Source organism: Manduca sexta, chromosome 21 (assembly GCF_014839805.1).
Source record: "Manduca sexta isolate Smith_Timp_Sample1 chromosome 21, JHU_Msex_v1.0, whole genome shotgun sequence".
Lineage (NCBI taxonomy): Eukaryota > Metazoa > Arthropoda > Insecta > Lepidoptera > Sphingidae > Manduca > Manduca sexta.
The window spans coordinates 418,938-438,884 of record NC_051135.1 but is presented as its reverse complement, the minus strand read 5'-3'; the positions used below and the strand labels follow the sequence as shown (position 1 = coordinate 438,884).

Below are 19,947 nucleotides of genomic sequence, written 5' to 3'. Positions count from 1 at the left end.
TCCGATTTCACATTTTTTTTTTGTTTTGTTTGTTATAGTCAGGAGAAGGTTCTTATGAAAGACAAAATTCAAAAAGTTGCGCGGAAAATTAGAAAATTTAAGAAAACTTAACGACAATATTAAATTTTACATAATTGTCAGTGGTTTGAAATAACTGTCAGCGACCGACAGAATGCGCGCATGCATACATAGTTAAGACAGGACAACGTCTGTTGGGTCAGCTAGTTGTATTATAAATGTTTTTGTCATCAATAAATCAATGTTTCAATATAAGTGTCAAATATAAAATGTGTGTTGAGGATATGTTTTTGTAACCTCGGTTTTTTAAGTTATTAGTGCATGCCATCTGTTGTTCTATGTTTCATGCAGTCGTTATTATAAATTGATTATTTCGCACGATGCAATGTTTATGTGCAATGACGTCACTAGCAATGGCGCTCGGCATCGCTACGTTTCAGTCTTCGAGCGTTAAGTACAGATTAAATTCTTAATTTTAATTATGAAAATAAAATATTTACAATAAGTACATTTAAAAGAAATAAATGTGTTTGATAAATATTTTTGTCCACAATTTCTGCTGGAGCAGTTATACTTATATTTTTTTTATTACACCAGTCAGACACCCTATTGCTAACCTCATAGACAGTTTTGGAGAGAAATTCTATTTCATAGATAGCACAACTGACAAGTTTTAAATTTAATTACTAACCACGATAGCTTACCGTCAATCTTATGCAATTTCCATAAATTCTCAAAGTTATCAATAAATAGAAATTTATTTTATATATTTTGTAATTTATAGGTACATTTATTTACATTCATTATAAACATGATTTCTTTTAAAAAATACGATATTTCCTAAATAACAAAGGTCTATACATACCTACATACATATTTTTGAAATAGGTATCTCGGTACTAGACTCTACGTAGGTATGATAATTTAAGAGAGAAGATGCTGGTTTTAATTTAAGGACTAAAGGATTAGAGACTTATCGTGCTATAAAAATGCAACTGTGAATTTTGATAAAAGGTACATACACAAAAAATTAAATGATGTAAGTGTGTACCACATCAGAGGTACCACATCAACATATTCAAGTCGGAGACACATGAACTCTTTTTAAGGAGTTTCTATTTCACGTAGAAAGTGTTCTTATTTAATATGAATATGTGTTGAAAATAGTCGACTTATTTCGAATTATATTCTCATAATTTTATTTCATTTATAGCTGAGTAATTTTTGTTACTCACTTGATTTGTATATATCATTTTTATTTGATATATTTTTGTTTAAAGACATTTATTTATGTTGCCACGTAAAAATGATTGCGCATTTTTTGTTTATATGGTTGAAAATGTGTAATGGAACGACATTATTGCATCAGCCAGCTCATTCTAACCGAACTCTATATAGATAATACATAAAGCTCGCAGATTTGATGTTCTATTCATCTTTAAGCTTTTGAAGTGTTAGTTTGCTCTTTAGTCTCATCTTCTGATCACCTGAAATATCATCGCGCGTACTATTGCCTAAAGCATTAAAACTCGTAAAGGTTTAAATGAAAATTAATTCAATTTCTTGATAGTGTCCATTTTAAGGATCTTCATAGTTTTGTGTTTTTGGTCTTAATAACCTGGTTATTAAGGCCGTCTGTGGGATCATTTTTCGCGTTTTGCAATAAAATTTAAGAGCAGAACTGAAAAAAGGCGGTGAAATATCTATCATGAGCTGTGTGTACGGACAACAAAACAAGAATTATATCATTATTAATCATCACGAGACTAATTACAAAATTAATAAGCATCCGACAAATAAGCAAACCTTGCGAGGCATTAATATTTGTACTTCGCAGAGAAAAGATAAAATTAGAAAGTTTATGAGAGGTACTTCTACAACACACGTCAAAATGTAAGTATAAGATTTTAATTTTATTATTGTAAGTTGTCAATACAGAATTTTTCAAATAACGCGCCACTTAACTGCAATCGGAAGTATACGATCCAAAAGTTGGTTCGATTTTTGGTGTAGATGTAGGACCTATCTGTTATCATAAATTTGATATTAATTTAATTTGCGTCATTTATTGTTTTACGTCAACTATATTTTTTCATAAAACTGAGTTACAAAACTCAACAAAAAAGAGTTGAAAAGGGGTTTATCAATACTATGAATAATTTTAAAATGTTTTCATATTATTGGGATGAAGAGTCAAATCTCAAGTGGCAACTGAAAACTAACAAAAAAAACAAATGCGCGCGGTACATATATAGGGCGATGAAATTATGATACCACAAAGTGATAACGAGATAATCACTTATCTCTACAGCCTGCAACGCAGTATTTGAATATATGTATATAATACGCGCATTGCGACATATGAAATATGAATAAATATTTAATTTACTAAAGATTTTTTATGCTATTTTTCCAGAATAATCTTTTTTTTCGTAATATTAACTACTTCGCTTCGGTGGCATACAGTTGTTTTTCTAAAGACGTTTGAACGCATTGATGGGAGGGGGGTGCAAGTAGGTGCACATGCACGCCCCAACTTCTTCCTTCCAAAATATCAAACTATATAATCCCAAGCTCGTTTGACATATTATATGCTTACCCCTATAGGACGTAAAATATTATGTTAATTGTGTGTAAGTTACTCCTTATTAAAATACCTATTTAAGTAAAAAAAAAAACCGAAATCGTTTTTAGACTGTGAAAAAATTTACGTTGTGGCCCGGAACATCATAATTAAAATAAACATTTTCGTTGTCTGTATTGCGTCATGGTTGAGTATAGCTGAAGTAGTAATAAGCCAACTAGTTAGAGTCTAGCAGGAAGAGCCGAAGATCACATGCTGCGGGCGATAAAACTGCGTAAAAAAGATAAATTGAAGTGGGCTTTGATTTACCGCGGCTGCAAATTGTCAATCATTGTAAAAATCATCTCTGCCGAGACGAATGTCCGCAGATTCAAATCCCAAGAGCACACACCTCTAAATTTTCCAAAAATGATTTGTTAATTATTGCTTGCTTTAACGGCGAAGGAAAACATCGTGAGGAAACCTGCATACCTGATATTCTCTATAAGTAATTCTCTATAAGAATTTTGAGGGAGTGTGAAGTCCAGCAAACCGCATTAGGCCAGCGTGGTAGGCTCAGGCCTAATTTAGAGGAAAAAAATAAAACTTGACTGACAAAAAAAAAAAAAACATATTCTGGATAATTTGCAGATGAGGCTATTGTATGTGGATTTATTGTAACACACAAAAGTAGCTGACCAAATTCAGAACTTCAAATCCTCTATACACATAAATTTCAATTGATCCTTTTTTCACTGAGTGAAGTAAATTAAGTCTCTTTTATGTTATTATTTTGAAGTAAAACGAATGCTGGTAAAAACAAATGCATTCACAATTATTTGTAGTTTTGATTTGTTCAGTAGCTACTTATATGGGTGACTACTGATGCATTATATTCGCGCCATCGGTCTGGTAGTGTATTTCAGTTGTGAACAATTGGTTTCTTAATTCAATTTCTATGTCGGGTAACTAAAGTATATTAAACCACTTTAAGCCCCTTATGTGGCGTAATGGATGTGCACCTGTCTGCCTCTTCGGGAAAAGGTGTAAGCATATGAATGGTCGTAAGGAAGTAACCAAATAAGGAAAAAGTATGTATTAGCTATTATATTCTGAGAAATACTGATGTGTGACGTGGGGATATTGCTCTCAGCGAAGTTTTGTATTCGAAAGAAATTATTTATAGTCTTGATAGCAGTTATAATATTCTTTATTTTACCTTTTTGAATGTATGTAAGAAGATTTAATAAAAATCATTACTTACACAACTGGATGTCTTCAAAACATTTTTCAAGTTGCAATAACTTTATGGAACGTATAGTAATTAGCGATCTATAATTAAATATGAATGTTTTCTTGAGGAAGAATCGTATTATACAATAATTAAACACACAAATCCGGTATTTAACTCCGAAGAAGTATGCACAGAGGCGCAACCGGGGCACGCACTTTTCGCCAAGTGTATGTCCCATGATGTGATAGAGGGCGAGCCCATCGCCATATCGAGTGAAAATTCCAGATTCCGGGCTGATACTGAGCAGAAAAACCTAAAAATCACTGCCCGACCCGGGATTCGAACCCAGGACCTCAGAGCGCTACAGTACCGCGCATGCAGTACAACTACGCCACCGAGGCAGTCTTTTCTTTATATTATAATAATTACACACACATACAGTTATTTCTTTCATAGCCAAAGCATAACTTTCTACGCCTTTTTTCTCTATCTGTATTCCATCCCATTATGTGATAGGATACAGAAGAGATAAACCCAATCTCACGTTACCCGACTAGTAGATAGAAGCCAAGACCACGTGAGACAATCTTACAGCAATACAACTAGTGTACCGTGACAGACAATACAATAAATTAGAAGATTAAAATATATTGTTCATTCAGGGGCGTAGCTATCGCTGTATCAGCCGTATTAGTATTACAGGACCCCAGCGCTTTGGGGCCACTCTTGGTCCATACCTACATTAAACTAAGCGGGCGCACAAAAGCTAGCACTGCCCTGAAGCGGCCCCAACAAATTTAGACGTAGGGCCTCTGGCAAGCTACGCTACTGTGTTCATTCCAATCCTCGAGACGGCAGCCTCTTCAGACAGAATATTGATCTCACTCGGTAACAAACCAACGAGCTATGTCTATAAAACTTTCTAATTACATAAAATGTGTCTTATATTGTCAACACAGATTCTAAAACCCCTTATACCGGATAAGGAAAATGCGATAACGTATAGAAAACTATAGAAAACAAATGTTCACTGCGAGGAAACTTCCTTGTATATATTTTTTTCTCTGTCATAAATGCATTAACCGCAATTTAGTACTAAAACCGAGCAAGTCTAATTTATAAAACTTTGTGAAATATTTCTCAAGGTTTATCGTAAACTTCGCACTGGCATTCTAATAATATTATTTAAACTAATATTTGCTCAATCCATAACTCGTTTGTTCTACAACTTGTAACTAAGCTAAATATATACTTTGGTACCTTCTTATGTAACATACCACATCAAAAATTATAAAACATACGTCTAATAATTATTTAAATTACATACCTATTTTAGTTTAACGTGTTTTTATGTATAACATAGTTTATTTATAATATGTAGTACCTACCCGTGATTAATAAACTTGTTTTATGAACATTTGAATACTTATTAAATTTTTCAAAATAATTATTGTGAACTTCACAATAAATCACATAAAACAGTGACTTATCTGTCTGTAATATAAAATATTATACTTAATTAGGTTTTATAAATCCTGTCTGACATGACGTGTGGATATTTATTTCGTGTTTTAAATTTAAATTTTTATACTTACACATAAATTTCAGACATCTAAATTATGCTTGTATTGAAATTAATTATTGTAGAGTCGCTCTGCTACTTAAAATATTTTGTTACTAAGTAGATAGGTACCTATAGGCACCGGTAGTATGAAGTATCTAATTCCACAGAACAGTCAACTTCCTATATCGACTGATCGGGCCGATGTACTCCGTGTACGGTTATGGCAATTATTTTGTTAAATGTCGAATAACGAGACTTTTTTTCAATCTAGAGATGTCGTTGACATTAACAAGTTATGACGTCATGCGCTACGTCATTAAACGTTAATCAACCACAAACATGCCGCATAGCGGGTTGTTTATTTGGACTTTGTACAGTATATACCGTCACAGAACATTCTTCCCGAGGCTTTTTAATAAAATATTTACTCTTAATTAGTAGAACCAATTTGTTAGAGGTCTATGTATCGCACAGCGGCACAGGTGAGAGATCTAGTCCTATTGTGCACAATACAAAGAACCAACATTATAACTAATACTAGCTTTTGCTCGCGGCTCCGCCCGCGTTATAAAGTTTTTAAGGCTAAAGTTTTCCGTTATAAAAGTAGTAGTTTCCCGGGAGCCTATGTTCTTCTCAGGGTCTCAAACCGTCTCCATACCAAATTTCATCTTAATACGTTGGCTAGTTTTTGAGTTTAACACGTTCAGCCAGACAGATGCAGCGGGGGTTTTATAATATATTTTTTAGAACTTTTTAAGTGGAACAATCCCGTCATACATCATTGTTGCATAACTTTAACCGTTTACGCAGCGCAGGCAACGGAAGCTCTCAAAACTAATAATTTACCCCGTTCCTATTGGTCATAGCGTGATGATATATAGCCTATAGCACTCCAGGAACAAAGGGCTATCCAACACAAAAAGATTTTTTCAGTTCAAACCGGTAGTTCCTGAGATTAGCCATTACTGCTCCGCTCCTATTGGTCATAGCGTGTTGATAGATAACTTTGAAAACTCCACAAACAAAGGACTATTCAACACAAAAAGAATTTTTCAGTTTGAATCGGTAGTTCCTGAGATTAGCCATTACTGCTCCGCTCCTATTGGGTATAGCGTGATGATATATAGCTTATAGTACACCACGAACAAAGGGCTATCCAACGCAAAAAGATTTTTTCAGTTTGGACCGGTAGTTCCTGAGATTAGCCATTACTGCTCCGCTCCTATTGGGTATAGCGTGATGATATATAGCCTATAGCACTCCACGAACAAAGGGCTATCCAACGCAAAAAGATTTTTTCGGTTTGGACCGGTACTTCCTGAGATTAGCCATTACTGCTCCGCTCCTATTGGTCATAGCGTGTTGATAGATAACTTTGAAAACTCCACAAACAAAGGACTATTCAACACAAAAAGAATTTTTCAGTTTGAATCGGTAGTTCCTGAGATTAGCCATTACTGCTCCGCTCCTATTGGGTATAGCGTGATGATATATAGCTTATAGTACACCACGAACAAAGGGCTATCCAACGCAAAAAGATTTTTTCAGTTTGGACCGGTAGTTCCTGAGATTAGCCATTACTGCTCCGCTCCTATTGGGTATAGCGTGATGATATATAGCCTATAGCACTCCACGAACAAAGGGCTATCCAACGCAAAAAGATTTTTTCGGTTTGGACCGGTACTTCCTGAGATTAGCGCGTTCAAACAAACAAACAAACTCTTCAGCTTTATATAATAGTATAGATGTACATATTTCTGACCTCATACTTAATACAAGCCTTATGACTTGAACTATTAGGAAAAATAATTATGGACTTTATGTTCAACCACATACAGACCTTGTAATACTATTGGATTATATTATCTCTGTGTGGGGATGAAAGAACAATAGTTGTCGGAGTAGGTGTGAGAGGAAATAATATATAGGTAATACCTACCTACAACTGTGTTTATCCACACAAACATGACGTAATATTACAATTTTAAATGTGGCACAACAGTTTACTATGTAGGCATGGCTGTATATGCCAATATGTCCTTATCTACTTCAGCTAGCTATAAGCATGTACAGGCGTTTGCAAAATCGCAAATCATCGTTACATGCTTATCGCGATACTGAACAGACATTTGTGACGTAGTTGGCGGCGCGCTAAGGAGGCCCCATTGGGTGGTGAACGGCGCAGTTTGGGCAATATCTATTCTGTGAGTCTTGTGGTAGGCATCAATTTGGTGTTCATGGACCGAGGTCAATGTGCATATAGTTATTGCTCTATAAGTACAGCTGTGTTGGTTAAATAGATCATTGTAGTATCGTTGGATGGTTACCTACCTATGGTCGTCATTCAACATGATTTAGTTGAATGATTAACTTTCCCTACCGATTGGGAAATGGTTTATGTTAAGAATCGATCGGCAACAATTTTGGATAATTTGAAGTCTGGGTTTCGAAACATGAAATTTGTTTCTTTTTCCTTGTAAATAACGAATTCTGCTCAGCACTTCACTCTTGCTTTAGTGGGGGTTATTGTGAAAGTTGCGACCCACGGCGAAGTTGTAAACAAAGTAATTAAAATTTCTCATGAATATTTAGTTATGTAAAGCCTATTCTATTGCCTGTAATTATTTGTTCCAGTTCATAACTTTGTTCTGTTTGTTTTATTTTTTAATATTTTTTATTCAGAACTCAGAATTGCTTTTGAGCTTATTCATACGTAAGCTCTGTGCTACGTGTAGCCGGGTTTGCCTGACCTTGAGTCATTAGTCACCTACTATGTAGACAGAAGTGTCGTTGCAAGTGGTCCTTCATCCAGTATTCCGCCTGCGTCACTTTGGAATGCGTACACAAAAATAATTTACTTGTGAATGGTAGGATTAGATTGATTGTGACACAAACGAACATCAATTTTATTTAATGCATCATTAAGTACTTTATCAATTATCTCCCAGATAATAGTATTTGCTTGATAATATAAGTTAATTTATTTTGTTGCGAACTTCTGTATGGGTTTTCGCTATGCAGGTCGGCAACGGATGTTACGGTTATGCAAGAATTAGGTCAAACTTTCAAATGGACTTAATTTAAATACACCAATGTGGGTGCGTTTTTTATAATTCGATACAATACCTAAAGACTCACAAGCACACATAACTACATCACGCCTTTATCCCTAAGAGGTAGACAAAAGTACAACCATGGCACCCACTTTTCGCCTGTGTTCCGTCCCATGATGCGAAAGGGGCGAGCTTATTGCCATATCGGGCACAAATTTGGGCCTCGGGGCTGATATTTAGTACAAAAACCTAATCACTGCCCTACCTGGGATTGGAAGCTGAGTACGCACGTAACACTACGCCACCGCGGCAGTAGAATACCTAAAGGTGTTAAATAAAATATTTTTTATCGACAAACTCATCTTGGCCAGTAGTTACATGTAATTGTCGGAAATACACAGCCACTTAATAATGACATAGCCTTGAAAATTCCGTTTGCAAATTGCCCACATTTTAGACTTAAAATTATATCGCCGTCTCTGCCGGCTACTACATTCGTGGACTATGACTTCACAATATAGACTTAGTTGGATGTATCAATGTTGTGGTATCGGATATTCTCAGTGAATTATTCAAATGCATTTTCGAGTGAATTTAAGAAATGTACCACTGTTAGAATATATAGCTTGATTTTCATCGAATTCTGGTTGACCTATATATGTATTTTGCCTTAAAAGATTTTTATACGGGCATGGGATAGTGACTCTGTATGTGGTAAGTGAAGTGCTGGTCAGAAAGAGTAAGGACTGAACATAATTATGCCGGCCTGTTCACGTAATGAAGTGACTGGCACGGTGGCGTTGTTCTACTGCGCGCTTCTGGCGGGATTCGAATCACGGGTCGGGCAGTCTAATGAGTTTTTCTGTTCAACATCAGTCCGGAATCTGGAATTTGTGCCCGATATGTCTCGCCCCCTGTCATATCATAGGGCAAAACACACGTTATGGCGAAAAGTGGGTGCCCTGGGGCCTTATTCTCTATGCCAAACTTTGTTTTAGCAGTGTGTAAGAAGATGGGACACATTAGCATACAGAAATCATTCCACGCTAGCTTCACGAAGATAACGCAACACGGCCGCGTTGCGAGTTCACACTGTCATAGAGAATAAAGCCCCAGGTATCGATCACTTCTAGAAAGAGTCGTGATGAGAAATAAAGACTTAACTAACGAATTTACATATCAGTAAAGAGTAGAATTATTTGGCAGCTGTACGAATTGTTTAGGTTTTAAATCGCGCCTCGCCGCTTGCCAGACTACCGCATTTCACCTTAGAGCATAGATATTTCTCGGAACTGTTTGTGCGTTTACATGTCGAAAATTCAGGAATGTCACATTTGTTTCTCTGATAGGTAACAGAATTTAAATACTTGGTTTCTTTTGGGGTCTGCCTTTTTATTTTAGGACTTGTATTATAGTAGTACATTACATACTTATCAGATGTTTACATATTAAAATTATGTTGGTACATATATTTTTCCGAAGTGGGTTTGAGCTTTGAATCTAGGGGCCTTTCTGATACAAGCTCATTATTTATTGTTTTTATAAAATATTGCCTGGTCATTTATGATTCGATGATAAAACATTGATTGAGTAATCATAGATAAAAAAAAAATTTGGCTCGTCCCCTATTGGCATTTAGTTGCTAATTGCATGAATTTTGTCACGTCATTTAAGTGGGTAGGCCATGTGTACCGATAGAATGTTTCTTAAGTACTTTATTCATACAATTTGTAGCGAAGACTTTCAAATCTTATACTAATATTGGTAGTCTTAGTCAGCCTATGAATATTGACTTATTTGTTTTCAAACATAATAAAAAAGGCGATCTATGCTGCTTTATGTGTCAATCAATCAAGGATACTTATAATTTATACATAGAGCTATAGTTTATTTATTGTAGAGCTCAGCCTTGAACTGTCTGTTAACCAAGCGAACCTTGTACTTAAAATCAATATGTAGCGACACTATTTTTTGTAGAGCCCAGTAATAGTTAGTATTTAGGGCTAAGGGTCTCACAAAAATGTATAAAAAATATGTCCTAGGTACTTACTTACTATAAAACTAACATCTGTATTTGTGAAGCAGACACGGACGTCAAATCAATACTTAGAGACATTGTTTAGTGTACAGTTTAGCCTTAGGGTGTTACAAAATAAATCGGAAAATATGCCGGACCCAGTGGCTTATGGTCCATATGACTCGATTTCTGCTGTTCTCCTTTTCGTAATTTATGTAGAATCTAATTATCATTAGAACAAATTGCAGACCGCATTTGTACGTACTATTAGTAGGAACTTATACATATGTTGCCTTGGGTTCCCTTTCGAACAATTTCACCCTTCGCCACAGGTCAGACCTACTATTGTAACAAATCTCTATTTAAAAATCAATATAAAAAGACTATGTTATACTTCGGGGTATATCACTCATCGCTCAATACATTAACCCTATCATAAAGTACTAGCAAAATACGCACTTATTTAATCGCAAGGAGGTTGTTCAACCTAATCCAATGTCAGCGATAATGAGTCATTCCGCATCGTCGACCTAAAAACAATACGGCATGCGCTCCGTGCGAACTTGTCGCTACATGTTCGAGATAGGTAAGAGTACATGTTCCGACAGCAGACGATATATTATACTGCAGATTCCAGAAGTCTTTCAGTGCATAACAACATTTGTGGGACTAATGACGTTTACACTTGGTCAGATTTACAAACAGAAAGTGAAAGAGAAAGAAAGTAAATATTCTAGAAAAGATTATCAGACACTGAATAATTTGTTGTTTCTGTGTTTTTGTATTATGGATGTATCAAGTGAGTTGGATAAGTAAGAATAGTTTATAAAAATAGCGATTTCGAATGGTATTGTTCGGCATATATATAGGATTTAGTAGGTACACCAAACATCTAAAACTAATTATGGTATTCTGGAATCAGTTTCTTACAAACCTTTAGCTTTATTTAAAAACTATTTATATTTTATTATAAATAAAGAAGGAATATTTAAAACATCATTACTACCAAAAGTATGTTTTTTAATTCGTTCGAACTTACCTTAAGCTATAATTAAAGTAGGTCAAGTTTTGTTTCTAACAAGGCTAATGAATTGTAATCTAAACCTTCTGTGGCGCCTTTTACGGGATTATAAATAAAGCTAATAAGAGATAGTGAATTCATATTTTTTATCACCTTGTAATATTCGTCGGACTCTACCTTTCGAAATTTCCATATAGAGAAGTCGGTATAAACTGAATCTATTTTGAAAAGATTTCATCGAATACTTTCAATTTTTTTTTAAAATAAAATTATTAATAAGGACCAGCCTACGATCACAAAAAGTACTCATCCAGAATTTAATTAATCCGTATACACTCATATTGGTGATATCGCTGTATTGCAGTAAATAAATATTCTACATAATAAATCTATGATTTATGTCTTTAAAGGTGGCTAATTTTATTTAAATATAAATTACATTAACATAGCCCGAAAATTTAATTCACTAATCACTTGCTCAAACTTGGTCCTGATCAAGTTAAACATGTGCTTTGATTATTCAAATTTATGATAAAAGTAGACATTTTATTGAACTATGCCGACATTATTATTAGGTAGACAATGGAATAAGCTTGTTATTCGTGGCGCGTGTTATCTTTGATGTACGCCGTTCTTAATGTTTGTATTGGTTTCAGATATGATAGGTACGGCAAAGTCGAATTATAAGTCAAACTCGTGTAGATATATATTTTCGCCAATTTACTATATTTTTTGCGCTTCCGTGTACGCTCTAACCTTATTTGTCCTAATTACGCACTTATTTTAAACAGAGTAGTTTCCAAAATCAATGTTGAATAGCGGTATTGTTTGCTCGAATATAAGTACTTATGCGAGGTTTTGAAAAGAATTCAGACAAACATGGCATGTCAAAATAATTTTGTTTTCCTTCCAAAACATGACTCATTGAGAAAAACGGCGCTCATTCTGAGCTCTGTGATTCCCCAGAACTCTCTGTCTGTGTGCGGGCAAAGTATTAAAGCCACGCTAGCTAAGTACCTATAGGCGCTGTGAAAACTTGATCTCGTGACACACAACATCGGCCCGCTCTCATTGGCTGTTCGAGTTGACGTCATTTAAAACAGCGAATAGCGAAGCGGGGAAGTTATTTTTAGAACTGTACCGTCGAGTGGTGGGGTAGAAGAAAACCGATGGGTCGGCTTCGGCCCAAAGTTGCACAACAATTTCTGTTGTTTTACGGAGTGCCCGTGTCCCGTGCATTGCACTGTCTATACAGTAATAAGTTACTCTCGTAACAGGCGAAGTTACCGCGTTTACACCGCTTTTATTTAATTGTTTTATATTTCCTGTCACTAAGGCGGAATTATTGTCTAAACGACTGGAGGCGTTACATTATTTGTTAGTAACAGGGTGAGCGATTAACTAATTATTATTTAATTTTATTATGGTGCAATATGTTACGAAATTGTTCTGTCAAAATAGTGTGATATGTAATTGGAATCGTAATGAAATTGATCATTCCAAAATTAAAAGTGTATATTTGTGGCCTTTTCGTGTAATTTGTGTAAAAATACATTTCGCATGCACATGTCGGAACTTGTTCGTGGACTGGTCACGTTGCTTTGACAGATACGAATACAATGTGCGCCGTAACTTTCTGGAAAATGCGCGGTTATTTGAATAACATTGATATTTCTTTGTACTTTGATAAACCTACATCGTATCAGTGATAAGCTTGTGCTGCTTCTGTATTTTAAATGTTATTTCGTTGCGCTTTAAAATTCTATTTTCCACAACACTTAAAAATTCAAGGGGCTCTATACCGTAAGTCAAACATAAAAATATCTAGATTTATGACATTATTTAAACAGTTGAATGACTTATTTATTTGATAATAAATAATAAACACTTGTGTTAATTTAATTTTAAAATGGAATCCAAACTCACTTACTATAAACTAACAAGATGGCGGCTAGAGTAATTAAAAAAATATATACATTCGTTTATGATTTATCATTTACCATAACATAATCGGACTTTGGTAGGCTTTGTTAATTTTTTGTAAGTCCTCGGCAATTTAATAGACATATTTTTATTTCCGATGACGCATGTACAGGCTATGTTCCGATGTGGCACCGGGAAGCGGATTATCGTCTGGGAAATACCCACGATCAGCTTTCCGTCGTATATTATTGCCCCTATGACTAGTGTTGTATTAATTTCTAACAAGTTCATACTTGTTTTCACATTTTAAAATATTTAGAGAGTTTACTTTCATATCAGTTTTGGAACGCTGCCAGCTTTAAAATCGAGTCACAAGTTCTAGTAGGAATTTTATTTGTAAAATTTTATATCACGTGTCATCTTCAGCGTTATTAACTCGAACGTGTTCGAATTGGGTACATTTACATACATAACTGGAAAAGAATCGATCGATGTGTGTGGGCGTCTGTGACTATCGCGCTCGAGGTCGCGGATATATCATACCGCGATAACCACGTCGAGTATCTGATATTACCGCATAGACATAGCCCATGTATATATAGGGGTGTCAAAGTCAAGCACGGTAGAGTTTATCGCACAGTTGCGGTTGCCATCCTTGTTGCCACGTCGATACTTTTTTGCATTCTAACGAAGGCGTTTCTTGTTACAGGCCTACTGTCGCGACAATTACTTGGCTGGGTGCCTAAAGAGTTAAGATTTCATTAGGAGCTCAAGAAGAGTTCAAAGTAAGTAATTGCGTTCACCCTCCTCCCTTTCGATTAGAATTATTTGTTCGCAGGAGCCGTGGTATTGAAGAAGAAGTTTGAGGAAGATATAAAACCGATAAAATCTTTAATTCATATAAATTTTAATAAATTAATAAATTTGTTATTTTTCTCGAACACATAATCTAAACCAAAGTTTATTTTGAAGAATTTCTTTTTAAATTAAAGTAAATTTTTGATGATAGTTTCACCAGAGCCATAAACTAGAAGTTCATAATTAGAAAGTTTTGACGATAAATCAATAATATTTTTTCAAGGTTTCGAACTAATATTGTCTTCAATCATGAGCATTTTTTGGCTTCCCATATCATGCTTCTATGCACAGTTTAACTTCCACAAGTTCATGACATCATTCACAAACACATTCGCTTCCCGAACGTACATATTTCGAAGTAACGTGTCGCACTTACATTTCCATTTGTCTCCATTTTTTAATTGCATAATAATTTAACTATTGGTTGAGGTTTCAATAATCTCGAGCAAATATCAGTAATGGAATATTTGGCCCTCGAAACGCGATATAATATGGCAAAGATAAAAATGAACCGTACAACTAGTAGTGCCAGATAACTGCGGCGCTTTCAAGGACGTAAATATTTGACGATGATATTAATGTCGTACATCTTAATGTTGATAAAATTGATGGCAATTTAAAAAACGTTTACGTTTCCCGTCGCTTTAAACATTATTTCAACAAATAATTTAAAACCAGTATAATTAGGATTGAATGAAGCATTTTTACAATTAAGTTTAATTATAGTTAATTAGTTGTTAATGTAGTAATATTAGTATTTAAGTAAGAATGCTTATACTAATTATACTTATAAGTTATGTATAGTTAGATTTAATTAACACGCTAGATATAAATGTAATTTAGGTAGATTCCGGCTTTGGAGACGCTCTATGGGAGCCATCGAGGGGCATTTGTTCTGCATCGAACAAATTATTTTAATCGCTTTGACATTGAATGGTGACATGAACGAACATATCTGTAGGGCAGGTGACATATTATGTTGATTGCATAATACATATGGCAACTTGTTTTTCTTTATTCAAGTATTTCCTTTACACAATATATAAATTATATATTTTACAATCACATTATTTTAATATTTATGCAATCATCATTATTTCAGACTTCATAATATATTCATTATCTTATTTGTTCTATTTATCTAAATGTGCATTTGCATAAGCATTCGTCTATCCTCGATAGTCGACCTTGCGCGTTCAATTTTCATTAAGGAAGGTCACACTACGACTTCCAATGTTAATATATATTCTAAACTTACTCGTGTATATATCATTTTATTCATCATGAGTTACTTGGTTTTGACGGTGAATTTCCGGCGCGTAAAGCCACGTTCACGAAGATGTCCGCATGTAGTGTCCATAAACAAATATCACCCACCACATCTGTTTGTTCCCTACCAACATCCCACCTTGCTTCATATAATATGCACATTATGTTACGTCTATCATTTCTGTTTGTAGTTCTATTCAAAATGGTTGCTCAAAAGATCACCTGTCCGAGTCGGAGCGACGATATCGGAAATCAGTACACCAATTCAAACACCAAAAGATATGGTTTTTTCGCAAACGAGTCACAAGACTCAAAGTCTTTTGAAAGTGGTAGAACTAGATCGTTTAAAGCCCGAAAAGAGTCTTCAGGCGAACGGGTTAACCGGAGTGGTTACCGACGGAAACACAGGAGCGATGCCGACTTCACCGGTGCCCACCACCAGTTATTCAGAGGTAAGGGCGGCGTGCGGCGCACGTGAGTACTAAATATAATTGCATTTATTTATTAATATTAAGTTAATTTAATTGTCCCCATCTACGGCCGAGCTAAATTTAACATGAGCACCGTCTATTTTCAGGAATATTTGAAACCGGAGCCGCTGTTCGACGACACAATGTTTCAGAACGAACCGGACTGCGAGTTCTTCCAAGATCTGGTTCAGTGGTGCTCCGCTCCCGCCAAGGAAGAACAAGTACAGACCATTGGTAAGATATTCAATTTTATGTTTCTAAGCAGCTTATGTATTATCTAGTATCATAGTCTAAATTAATGCAGTCAAGATAAGGCCAAAATTATTTAATTTCATTAAACTCATCACAGTTTTCTATTGAAAGTTTATCTAAGAATTGATGTATTTTTTTCTTTCTCAGATCCCCCCAAAAACACTGAAGAAAGGGCATATAACATCGACACACCACAAACACCATTCTCCCCGCATGGGTGGGATGCATTCGACGTTAACTCTCCATATTATCAGGCAGGCTTTTACAACACAACACCTGTTGAACAGTTCTCCTCGAATATCGAAGCGTTTGGCCAATACACCAAACCTTTACCATTCCCAGAAGAACAAGCCAAAGTACCAATGCAGGAACAATTTCTAGACATCGTCAACCTGCCGGTTGTTATTGGAGACTTGACGTCCAGTACTGTTCCCGACAGGAATACCTGGCAAGCGCCGGATCCCGTCGAGTGGACACACACACACGACACTCATTATACAAAAGTATATAACACAAACACACACAACACGATGCCCTTAATCGATCAAGAAGACTCCCTCGACTCAAAATTTGTTTCTGTCATTCCGCGGGAGGTGGAGAGTAACAACGTATTTATTTCTGAGTTTATTATCAACGATGACCGGGGTAAAGGAGGGCTGTTGCAAGAACCAGGGGTTCCGAAGCGCAGTGACGGGCTCACAGTGGACGTCCGGACGCATGCGCCCAACTGGCCCGCCGACATCATCAGCACGCCAGAGGTCCTCAGCTATGTCGAGCAGATGGAGAAAGAAAAATACCCTCACCCATCCCTCATGGTAATTTGGTTTTCACAAGTCTGTTCTAGTGTTTATTGTGTATTAATTATTGTTTAATCTATTCATGTGTTTTGTTACAGAAGTTGGCGAAATCACGGCCAGTTCAAGAACCAGCGCCGAACATCGAAACTTCGTGCACGCAATTGGACACTCCACCGCGGGTCGACTACGATCCTATCACCCCTAAAAGCGAATCTCACGTCGAGTCGGACAATGACGACAGCAAGTCACATTCAAGCCGAAAACGACATCACGACAGTGAAGATTCGGATGAGACATATACACCTTACATAGAACAGCCCTCCAGAAAATACAAAAGAAGAAAACCTAGTGTACCTATCAAAGACATGATCATCGCGCTTGAAGGGTCACAGCAGCTGACGAGAGCGCGACGAGGCCGTCCTCCCAAGAGACGGGAGAGCACGGTGTCATCCGTGTGCAGTGTCGACGAGAACTCGTCGTCCATCTCCACACAGGAAACTAAATATAGAGAGTTAAGAGATAAGAATAATGAAGCGTCCAAAAGATCTAGGATGAACAGGAAACTCAAGGAACTACAGATGGAACAATTAGTTATTGAATTAGAAGAAAGAAATAAAAAATTAAAAGTCAAAGCTGATATTTTAGAAGAAATGACGAAAAAATTGAAAGACGCGTTAATGACAGCAATCTTGCAAAAATGAAGATGGCAACCAGTTGAATCTGCTTGTGTCCCACTGTAGAGCGCCTTGCGTTTCTTGTGTTAATAATTCGTGGGTATAGCCGAAGCGTGGCAAACACACTTGCCTCTCAGCTAATAGAACGGATCAGTAATTAATGATGGTAGATTAGGCATTTAGATTTATTTGTTGCTAACATATTGAATTTACATTTACTTACACGTTTGGGGAAATATGTTAGTAGATTAGGTTTAGAGTGACCGGATTTAGTGGAGAATGAGCGCTGGCTATGCCCACAAGGTTAAACGTAAAACTACAAAGGTTTTGTAGATGTCGTGAGTGTTACGATTAATAAATACGTTGATAATGTAGGTTTCTTGATTGTTCTTGAAGCCTCCTAGTGTCGAAAGGGAGGTTATAGTAATAGGGTAATTGGTGAAGAATAGGAATGTATCCCATAGCACGATTCGGGTGTAATTGGGATGCATACTATCAGCATATATTTTTAATTTGATCAATTTTGAATTGAATCAAGAATTTTATATTAATTGTTTTAGAGATAACATGACTTAAAAATAAGCCATAATAATGTTATTTGTACCCACTGTTGTGTGCCTAGTATTTTGCGTACTCAAACGAGGGCAAATATGCACCAGCTTGCTTGTGTGGTTATTTGTATGAGAAATTATTTCTTTTTAACATTTGTATCCGCTTATCGAGTATATTTTATTTTCTATCGTTTAAGCGGATGTATTTTATAACAATATAAATGTAGTACAATTGGTTTAATTATTGCATGGTATGGATTAAATATTTTCTCTAAATGTAATTGAAATAAAGAATCTAAATGTTTGTTGCATTCCGTTGTTTTCTTTTAGATACCTAGTGATTATTGATTAAGGAAGACCTAATATTACTCCCATGTTAGTGAATAATGGCCATTTTGAATGAAAGATCCCAATCGCGATCTTCAATTTAATTCTACGAATAAATCAATCAAAATAAGTCATTTGTACGCTTATCAAAAATACCCTACTCTCATTGGTCCAACTTTTGAGATAGTTCGAAAGAAAACGATTGAGATACTTTATTGAAAATGGCGGTTATGCATATATGTATAAACTAAATATTGTTTTAAATACAGACTAAAAAGGAGATATTATTACTGGTATTAACTTAATAATATTCATACAAATTTTGCTTGCGGCTTCGCCCGCGTGATAAGTCTTCCTCCTTCCAAAAATCGTAATCATAAACGATTGATAATGCAAGGTGTACGGCGCCAACGCCACCTTAAAAATCTGATTAAACATTCAAATATTTCCCACGCGGAAAATTACTGAGATAAAACCTGTTACTCCAGAATATATACCTAACCGTGTGCCAGATTTCATGCAAATCCCTCCAGCGGTTGCTGCGTTTACTTCTAACGAACATCCAAACATTTTGACATATATTGACGTTTATAAATAAAAGTAGTAGTAGTAGAGAGATAAGACGTAAGATAGTAAGTAAGGTAAGATAATTGTTTAGGAACAATCCCTCTATGACCATCGGACGGATAACGAGCTCACACGCAATCTGAGTGCACAGGTTGCCTTTACCTAACTCTACGGAGATAAAGACGTGAGCTTATTTATGAGTAGGAAAAATACTTGGAACATTCTACTAAGTCAATGGTAGAAAAGAAAGAATTTAGACTTCGCTCATAAGAGAAATGAAATTACGTGACCTTGGTCTTGGTTATATGAACAAATTTAGAGAACTTGGGAAGATGTTAAGTCTTAACAAGACAATAAAACATATTGTGAGCTAAGGCTTACCTAACGTTAAATAATTATTATAAAATAGCCACGCGACGTAACACATAAATACAGTTGGGTCTAGCTGACAATTGGATACCCACGTCCCACTTGCACTCTCCGTCTCTCACCTCACAATTACACACACTTTACATTCTATAGCAGCAGTAAGTCAGGACGATCGATGCTAAAATTTATGATAGTGTTTTTGCCTAATGTAGAGTGGGCCTTGTGCTAGAGACTGATCTGGAAATACAATTAAGTTACACATACATGTATATATGCCGTTTGAAGGGCGGCTGATGCAATATAAATAAGTCCTGATGTTTGAAGAAATTATCATCAAAAGCTAATTTCAGTTGACTAGCAAAAGTGTGGTCTATGTAAAGGCCCATCTGGACATTAAAATCCATCTCCCAGGCAAGCTAA

The 19,947-nt window shown here is 35.7% G+C and overlaps 1 protein-coding gene across 2 annotated transcripts; it reads left to right on the top strand.

Annotated features, from left to right (window-relative positions):
- The first annotated feature begins 1,406 nt into the window (after positions 1 to 1,406).
- LOC115447373 lies at positions 1,407 to 18,575 on the top strand. 2 transcript variants are annotated; one of them, XM_030174409.2, is made up of 6 exons: positions 1,407 to 1,911; positions 14,103 to 14,178; positions 15,712 to 15,972; positions 16,098 to 16,224; positions 16,390 to 17,057; positions 17,138 to 18,575. In XM_030174409.2, the coding sequence occupies exons 3-6, from the start codon at positions 15,802 to 15,804 to the stop codon at positions 17,738 to 17,740; spliced, it is 1,569 nt and encodes a 522-aa protein (XP_030030269.1). In that variant the 5' UTR covers positions 1,407 to 1,911; positions 14,103 to 14,178; positions 15,712 to 15,801; the 3' UTR covers positions 17,741 to 18,575. The 2 variants fall into 2 exon arrangements, with proteins under 2 accessions (XP_030030269.1, XP_030030275.1); XM_030174415.2 differs by lacking the exon at positions 1,407 to 1,911 and adding an exon at positions 12,647 to 12,859.
- The last annotated feature ends 1,372 nt before the right edge of the window (positions 18,576 to 19,947 follow it).

What these genes read in the sequence shown, in the direction of transcription:
- LOC115447373 (XM_030174409.2), top strand. Translation starts at nt 15,802, where the DNA reads ATGGTTTTTTCGCAAACGAGTCACAAGACTCAAAGTCTTTTGAAAGTG. An exon ending in AGAACAAGTACAGACCATTG is followed by an intron (nt 16,225 to 16,389) that starts GTAAGATATTCA and finishes TTTCTTTCTCAG; the next exon opens with ATCCCCCCAAAAACACTGAA. An exon ending in ACCCTCACCCATCCCTCATG is followed by an intron (nt 17,058 to 17,137) that starts GTAATTTGGTTT and finishes GTTTTGTTACAG; the next exon opens with AAGTTGGCGAAATCACGGCC.